A 9483-nucleotide genomic window follows, 5' to 3' on the forward strand; every position below is an offset into this window, starting at 1 on the left:
TCCAGCTGCCATTGGGTCAAATCCCAGTTTCTCTGATGGGAACTAGGTTGAATTCAGAGTGAAGAGATCAAAATCTGTTCCTAGAATTGGATTTAAACACAAAAGATCAAGGATTAAGTTGGCACCTACCTACGTGTTTATTAGACAATACTTAAAGCTTTTGGGCTTTTTAAAGCCTATGTCATGCTTATAGTACAACCTGCATATAGAATTCTTGCCACATAAATAAAGCAGACCTAGCTGCCTTTCATCTTCCAAAGAACCTTGTGGATTTATACGTAGAAATTTTTGCATCATGGCATTTTAAATTACAAAAGAGAAATTTGTGTTGGAAAATTTATTTAGAGAGTAAACATTCTTCCAGAGTTAGGAGGGTTATTTCCACAATTTATTTTTTTAATTTAGTATTTCTTTTTTCCCAGCACATTAAAGATGATTCATGGTCTGATTAGAGGCATCTTGCATCCCATATCATTAACTTTTTCCATGTATACTTCTGTATCTAAGTCACCAACTCCATTTGGCACTGTTTGTCACCACCAAAAATAAGTATTCTGGAAATTCTACTTCCAAGAGGATGAATTTCAAGATGGCTAGTGATGGCTTGGAGGATAGGCAAATATCTGACCTATTACTGGGTTCCAAACACCACTCAATTCAAAAGTATCTGAACCAACTTCATATCTATGTTGTAGACACAAAGTGTATACCATGTCTACATTGTGGTATTAACACACAACTTATACTGTGCCTATTTTAAGGACTAGACATTTCCATTTAACTTCTGGGTTCTTCCAATCAATGTCATTGTGAAATCTTCTTTCCTGCAGGACAAAAAAGTTCCCTTAGTAAAAAGGTAGCACTGCAAATTTCAGTAAATGTTGACTGTATATGAATATTGTACAAATAGCTTACCTTTATCAAGAGAAGACTATGTAAACCATTAACACACAACCCACAATCCAGCCAACCATGAGAAGTGCAGGTACAACAAGACGTGAGTATTGGATTTCCCCTGAAGAGAGAGAATGTAGAGTTTTACTGAGAAAGGAGCCAGGCAAATATACCATGTTACACTATCTCAATATCTATTGAATGGAACATGTGAAAACTGGCATGATCTTAAAAAAAGACCAGTGAGCTGAGACAATCAACTCTATCATGGCTATACTATACTATACTTTACTATACTATACTATCTTGGCTGGCCCTACACAGGGATACACAGAAAATCCACAATTCCAGCCCCTGCTCTCAGTGGCCACAAGGGCTAGCACTATAAGGCACTCTTATAAAATGGGAAGTGAATAGTGGAGAGAGAGACATGATCCTGTCCTCTGTCTACACTGACCACTTAGAAGATCATTGGCACAGGACTCTGTAGTAAGATGTAAGCCTGAAACGAAAGCCTAAGTACCTGGTTTGAGGCCTAGTTTGAGGCCTGAGGCCTCGCTAACAATGGACAAAACTTGACTAATATAAAGCACAGCTAAGATGTGAGCAAGAGGCAGGCCCTTGCTCACAGAACTTGGCACAAACAGGGCTGAAAGTGTAAAACACTAATTGGTAATAAGCCCAGGTATAGACCAGTAATTGGTACTGGTCATAAGTTGAAAGCACATTCCAAACGGATGGTAACACCAGCTTGTTTAAAAAAAAACCTTAGATACTCTCCATAGATACTGACCCAGGTTCAGGAAAGGGTCTAAACTGACAGCATGATGGCTAGAGATGTTCTAATCAAACCATGAGGTGCAGGATGATGAGCGGTATCTAAGTAGCCATCAAAGGGTGGCAACCTGACATGTCAGGAGTGATGTGTAACTTGTTTATACTTGTATATAAAGTGGTGTCTTGGAGGGCACAGTCTTTGTCCAGTTGAGGGGCAGTGGGACCTCCCACTGACTGAGCTGAATCCATTTTTACGGGTACATATGTGTAGTGGTTCGGTAGAGTCTACTGACAACTATTACTGTACTTTACTAACAATAAACCTTGACCAGACTCCTTCAACCCTTATCTGATCTGTGGTCTTTGGGGACTCTTTCAGAGTCTGCAGAGTTGACTAATTGCACCAGTCAACACAGAATACATGGTTAAGCACATGCGCATGCAGCCTTCTGCTTATCATCATTGATGAAGCAGGAGATCCATCAGGACACCACGATGGTAAATCCTAATTTACCACATCAGTGATACTACTACAACTCCACTGACTGAAGCCCTCCTTACGGAGAGGGGTGACAGACACATTTCCCTTGTATGTATGTCTTCTGGAGTTCCTACAAGGATGCTACCACTGCAAAGATTCTTTACTATTACACTAGAGCCCAGGGGCTTATGTCAGGATGTCAAGAGCATATACTCAATGTGTGTGCATGCTATGGCCTGGATTAGCTATGGGGTTTTTCAGCACTGCAATAAAAGACCCACCGTAGCATCTCTCAGAACCCGAGCTCAGCAGGGCTCAGGCTGCAGGATAAAAATAACAGTGTAGACATTTGGGCTTGGGCTGAAGTCTGAGTTCTGAGATCCTCCCCGTTCACAGGTTTTCAGAGGCCGGTCTCCATCCCAAGCCCAAACATCTCCACTATAATTCTGAGCCCCATAATCCGAACCCTGCAAACTCATGTCAGTTGACCTGTGCTCTAAGACTCGCGGCTGTGGGTCTTGTGTTGCAATGTCGACATATCCTTAGGCACAGACTTGAATTGTACAGGTGGTGTCTCACTCTCCAAAGGGTTGCTGGGGTGGGACTATGCCTAACAGACTCACCAGGTTGCTTCCCGGGGCAGAGTACATGTGGAGAAGAAGCTCTCCTTGAGACAATCTCTAAATATAAACATACTCTGACAATCCAGTTAGGGTCTTGGTTGTTACCCATTAATGGGGCTTTCCTACTTGCTCAATTCCTAAGTCAAAGGAATTGCCACCATTTCATGGAAAGGGAGGGTATCTGAGATGGTATGCAACTTTTTCAGTTTGTCTCCTAGACTTGCCATCAATTTGGTTGCTTTGATCCAGTCACTACAATATAATGTTAAATTCCATGCTGTCTACTATGACTGGAACTGGCTAATAGATAATGTGGAAACCTTAAGGTAATGACTACACTCAGCCACTGCTCCTGTCAGCCTCCCACTGTGTGGACAGCAATTTAAGACACATTGAATTAACATAGTTGGAGTTGCATATCTTAGGTCGACTTTCCACTTTAGCGTATATCAGGCCTAAGAGATTTTAAATTGCTTTGTAAAATGATGATTGTATAAGAAAAGGTCCTTAGCACAGTGAATTAGAAAATAGAAATCAAGTTTTATGAAAATCTGTTTCTGTTCTACATCAAACTTTCAACAAAGAATTTTCAACTGTTTCCAGCAAAGAGCAAGTTCATACTTCACAAAGGAATTATTTCAGGCCAGGATGAGTCTGCTTTAGTTCCCTAAAAAAAAACATTTCAAAATAAGTCCTCCTGCAATGAAAACACACTAAAAGTGTTTTGATAGCATAAGACCGTGCACCATATTGAGGTGAATGGATCACACCAGCTGTCTTGAAGGGATAAACAACAGTTTAGTGTTTTGCCTGCTACACTATACAAGCTAACTAAAAAGAGCATGCCATACCACTAAATAGTATACAGCAATCTCACATAAAAACTGCATTGACTTCTATTTAAAATACAGCACAAATAAGCAACCACGTAGCACAAAGATAAACTCCATGATGGGTTCTGGTGATGTGGAGCCACAAGGGAATTCCAGACTACATTTTCTTTTAGAGATACTTATGTATTTGATACTTCATTAGCGAAAGGTACTTCTATTGAGAGTCTGGCTGCTGTATTACCGAACGGTAACCATACAAATGAGGTACTGAATCCTGCTGGGTGGCAGCATGGAGTTTTAAACGGAGCTGTTGCTAAATAAACAGTAAGATTGTTCAGTATGGGACTTTGTTACTGGAGAGCCAATTAGATGTAAGGAGCAGGCACTGCAAACTGGTGGGTCAGCAAGAACAATGTCGCCAGCATAAATCATGTGGCATAATGTTTCATAGGAACTATCGGAAGAGTTTATGCTCGTGGAGCGGCAGTCCTAAGTACTGCTCACAAGCACACCTCAGGAAGCCACTGCTCTGGGGACCTGATCCAAAGTCCACTAAGTCTGTGAGAAGGCGTCAAGAGCAGGAATTGACAGCAGGAGTAGTTGAAAGCCCTAAAAACTGCTACAATGCCTTGCATTTGCCAGTCAGCACCTATGCTACTGTCATGCTCTCTTTTCCCCCCACATCCCTAATTTGTCCCTAATTTGATATGCTCTCCCTTAGATTGGTATGAGGCCAACTGCATCATAGGGAACTTGTGAAAAGACCGTGCAACTCCATGCGAAGGAGATGGTGAATGCCTAGGTGCAGGGGCTTCTCTTTTGCTGCTAGCCTGCTCAGAGGGCTGGTTCAGATGGAAACAGGCTATGCCTCACTGTTCTCTCTGGGTGCTGTATGCCACCTATGGAGTGCACTGAGGGAGAGGTCATATGCAAATTTTCCCTCATGTGTTTTATATATATATATATATATACACACACACGTAGGCACACATGCTTAATACTACAGAATAGAGACTACACAAAATGTTGGTCTTAAAAGAAATTTGGTGATAAGGAGTCACTAAAGAAAGGACTACAGCCAGTCCCCGAGTTACGGACGCATTGACTTACGACCATTTGTATTTACGGCCAACCTCTATACAGCCGGAACCCGAGTTATGAATGAAATCCACACTTACGAACAGCGCGGCTGTACGTAAGTGAATGTAATCCGATTTATGAACAGATCGAGTTGTGACCTGGTGTTTGGTATGTAACTCGTTTGTAAGTCGGGGACTGGCTGTAGTGTGAGATCTAGTTATGAGAAGAGACACAGAATTCAGGAACTTTATTTTGCTTTTGTCCTTAGTATCTAAGGGCACATTTTTACACAGCAGGGCTAAAGCAGAAATAAGCTACGCAACTTGAGCTACATCAATCGCATAGCTTAACTCGAAATAGCTTAATTCAGCTTTTGGTGCTATCTACACAGGAGGAAGTCCAAGGAAGAGCTCTCTTCCTCTGACTTACCTTACTCCTTGTAAAATGGGGGTTACAGAAGTCGGAGTAAGAAGTTCTCCAGCTCAACATTATTTTGACATTATGTCAAAATAACTGCTTGTATGTAGATGCAGACTATGTTGTTTTGGAATAATGTCAGTTATTCTGAAATAACACTGCTGTGTAGACATATTCTAAGAGGCATATACAAGTTACACAGCATGGATTTGAATTTCCCGGGCTTCATTTGCATTTTGCCGGGCGCTGCCATTTTTAAAGCCCCGCTAGTTCGGACTCCGTGCCCGCGGCTACACGCGGCATGGAGTAGGTAGTTCGGATTAGGCTTCCTATTCCGAACTACCGGTACACCTCGTTCCACAAGGAGTAACGGTAGTTCGGAATAGGAAGCCTAATCTGAACTACCTACTCTGTGCCGCGTGTAGCCGCGGGCACAAAGTCCGAACTAGCGGGGCTTTAAAAATGGCGGCGCCCGGCAAGATGTAAATGAAGCCCGGGATATTTAAATCCCGGGCTTCATTTGCAACCGTGGTTGCCTACATTAACCACCCTAGTTCAAACTAGGGTGGTAGTGTAGACATACCCTGGCTGCTTTATAATATATGGAATAGATACGGGAATATATATGGAACAGATAAGGGAATGTCCTTCTTACAGGAAAATAATGTTACCAACAAAGACAATTTCTGACTGGAGTAGAAAGCTGCAACATTCTAAAATTCTAAAACTGCTCAGTCGAAATATTTTTTTCTTTTTCTCTTTTTTTCTTGAGAAGAGAGGCACTCTTTATAAGATGATTAAAGAGGTGCTGGTTTGAGAAATCAGTATCCCAAGTGTCAATGATATGATGAAATAGTTTATAACCAGGCCTTCATGCATCCTTATATGCATGGATTAGAATGATAAAATAAACCTGTCAATGCTGCTTTTTAAAAATGTGTGCTTGATTATGGTAAACTATGTACTACATCTTCCTATATGTCAAACGCCTCAGATGTCCACTGCCTTCCTACCAAAACTACTCTGACAACTTCTTCAATGGAGTTATATATTACTAATACAAAATTTCTGACACACTGAAAATTCATTTTAATAACAAAATTTATAAAGCCAGAGCTCTGATGCTGATTGTTTTTGCAATTTTAATATTTAAATAATTTAAATGAAAAAATAAAAATATTTTAATGAGGTTGTCTCACAAATTCCCTGTCTGCCACACTGAAGTATTGCAAGATCCAGGGACTGCCATGGAGAATTTTGATCAAGTTTTCAGCAGAGTACACAGGGCTTTGGAAACAGATACAGCAGTATAGAAAACTGTAATACCTCATTGATAGGGCACCAGGCTGAGCATCAGGAGATGTGGGTGCTGGTCCTGACTTTACCACTGTTTTGCTTTAAAATCTAGGTCAAACCACTTGTGTCTTCCTTTCTTTATTTGTAAAATGGAAACACTGAGACATACCTTACTGATGTAAAATACTTTGATATCTATGGATAAACCAGGCATACAAGTACTAAATATTATTATTTATTCTACATAGTGCTTGAAATTAACAAGTCAGCATTCACCAACAGTTATCATATAGCTGTATCTGAGATTAGCAGTTTTCCCTGTACTTAGAAGATATGAGTGGTGACTGTGCAGGTGGCAGATTGTTTTCAGTGGCTTTTATCATATGAAGATTTATAAAAGGGCTTCTCAACTTTGGAAGCCCCGGGGGCCACAATGATACTCACAGCACATGCCGAGGGCCAAACTTAAGTGTGATTGCATATATGTGCAAATAGATATACAAATATATGCAAATAGCTTCTTTCATAGTGATGGGCATGAATACAAAGATTGAGGCAAGACTACACAACACACAGGTCCCATTTAAATCAGTTCTGCTGATATTAATAAAATGCAATATTTACCCAATTTCCACCTCTATGACAGCATTTTTAATGAGCAATGACAGTCCAGGAATTTAACTACTAAAATGCATATCAACAGAAGACCAATATATTGACAACTTTTTTGTTTTCGTTACCACCCGCGGGCTGCATGTTAAGCTCCACATAAACCCAAACCACACCGCGGGCCACAAACAGATGGGCTGCGAGCCGCATGCAGCCCACGGGCCGCATGTTGAGTAGTCCTGAATTATAACATTCAAACACGTAATACTACTACTAATATATCAAAAAGAACATTATTTCTACAAGTAAACAATTTGAGTAATTATGTGTACCAGCTAACAATATGATTATGCCTATAGCTGGTTTCCATTCACTCCTCTTGAGAAGGATGTTAATACAGCAAGTTTCAGCATGTGTAAAATTCACGTTTTTTGTCATTGTGTGTTATGGGAAATCAATGCAAAATTCACCCACTGTGATTTCACTTTGCCTTACCAAGTGGGAACTGTGGAGCGAAAACCTAGCTTACATCAAAATAAAAAGGTACTGTATTATCTTTCTCATTTTCCCATACTCTCAGACTGTAGCCACACAAATAACATTATTCACACACACATAGATACATATATGTGTGTTGAATGTATTGTTAACCACACATTAAAATATTCATAGTAGTTTAGGTAAATCAGAGACTCCCATTAACATAAGAAGCACATCTGGATGAATGTTGTTAAAATAACAATTCGAATGAATACTGCTGAAACAGATCAAAGAGAAAAAAAGTGGTCTCTAGTTTTCAGCGTATGATGGTGTATTTTACAATATTTTGCATATAGTCATTATCAGTGTTTAACCTATAAAGTCAATTAGTCACTCACCCTTATTTCATGGAGACAGAATTTTAAAAACAGGAAAATGTGGTTGTAGAAGCATAAAAACTGCCAGGGAGATTAAATGCAGAAAACACCAAAAATACATTTAGCCCTTTTTTTTAAAGCAGATTAGATTTCAAACTGACTCTATTCCTTTATGAAAAAGTAAAATATATAGTACATCATCAAAGAATTAGTAGCTTACCAATAGTACAATATCTTCACACTACACAGATATACATACATTAATTCAACAGTATTTGTCTCTATCTTACCTGGTTCTGCCATTCTCCCCTGCACTGGATTTATTGACAGGTTTTAAGGTTTGCCTCTGCAGTTGTTACTGTGAGCTTTGGGATGCTTTAAATAGAGCAATATTTGGAATGTACTGCAGCTGCTTTGCTCACTGATGCCAATTTTCTGCTATATGCATTTAAATGTTTGAAAAGAGTTCAGAGTCTTAAAGTTTACAGCTTGCAGTTCTTGTTAATGTACAGGACTTCATTAAAGAAAGATAAATAGAGGTTAACTTTTGCCTGGAAAATGAAATGAGGTCTGAAGTTTGATTTATGGTGTGTTAGTTTAGTTTCAGTATTTCTCTGCGTAATATTCATGATCATCACTTTCTTTAGAGGAAGACTGAGATCCAGTTTGCTCTTGAAATTCCAATCCTCTTTAATTCTATTCCCTGATAAGAAAAACTATAACAAGTTATAGTTGCCTGTACATTTATGTAACTATCATTTTCTAAGCACCAACAGTAAGCATGGCACACACTGCTCAGAGAAGGACAGAAAAGTAGACATAGTTTCTAACCCACAGGCTACATCTACAGGAAGGCTTCTTGTGCAAGAACTGTTTTGCGCAAGAGTTCTTGTGCAAAAGGTCTTGCACAAAAGCGCATCCACACTGCCATGTGTTTTTGCGCAAGAGATGTGCTTTTGCGCAAGAGCATCCGTGGCAGTGTGGACGCTCTCTTGCGCAAGAAAGTTCTGATGGCCATTTTAGCCACTGGGGTTTCTTGTGCAAAAAAAACCCTGTTGCCCTTCCACACTGTCTTCTTGTGCAAAAGTTCTTGCGCAAGAGGACTTATTCCTCATGGGGAGAGGAATAACTCTTGCACAAGAAGGTCTCTGTTCCAACGCTTTACTGTAAATTTACTTGTGCAAGAACGCACATGCAGTGTAGACGCTTCGCAAGTTTTTGAGTAAGAATGGGTGGTCTTGCGCAAGAAGCCTGCAGTGTAGATATAGCCTAAGGCTGTGTCTAGACTGGCAAGTTTTTCTGCAAAATCATTTGCTTTTGCGGAAAAACTTGCCAGCTGTCTACACTAGCCACTTGAACTTCCGCAAAAGCACTGACGATCTCATGTAAATTGTCAATGCTTTTGCGGAAATACTATGCTGCTCCCGTTCGGGCAAAAGTCTTTTTCCGAAAGACTTTTGCGCAAAAGGGCCAGTGTAGACAGCAGAGATTTGTTTTCCGCAAAAAAGCCCCGATCGCCATTTTGCGGAAAAGCGTCCTGCCAATCTAGATGCGCTTTTCCAAAAATGCTTTTAAAGGAAAACTTTTCCGTTAAAAGCATTTCTGGAAAATCATGC

The 9483-nt window shown here is 40.1% G+C and overlaps 1 protein-coding gene across 1 annotated transcript; it reads right to left on the reverse strand.

The window, feature by feature from the left end:
* Positions 1–322: 322 nt before the first annotated feature.
* STRIT1 (small transmembrane regulator of ion transport 1) lies at positions 323–8311 on the reverse strand. The gene is made up of 3 exons (XM_025184868.2): positions 8158–8311; positions 916–1015; positions 323–824 (listed from the first exon to the last, which is right to left on the reverse strand). The coding sequence occupies exons 1-2, from the start codon at positions 8168–8170 to the stop codon at positions 921–923; spliced, it is 108 nt and encodes a 35-aa protein (XP_025040653.1). The 5' UTR covers positions 8171–8311; the 3' UTR covers positions 323–824; positions 916–920.
* Positions 8312–9483: the final 1172 nt, after the last annotated feature.

This window comes from Pelodiscus sinensis, chromosome 10 (genome assembly GCF_049634645.1).
Source record: "Pelodiscus sinensis isolate JC-2024 chromosome 10, ASM4963464v1, whole genome shotgun sequence".
Classification (NCBI taxonomy): Eukaryota; Metazoa; Chordata; order Testudines; family Trionychidae; genus Pelodiscus; species Pelodiscus sinensis.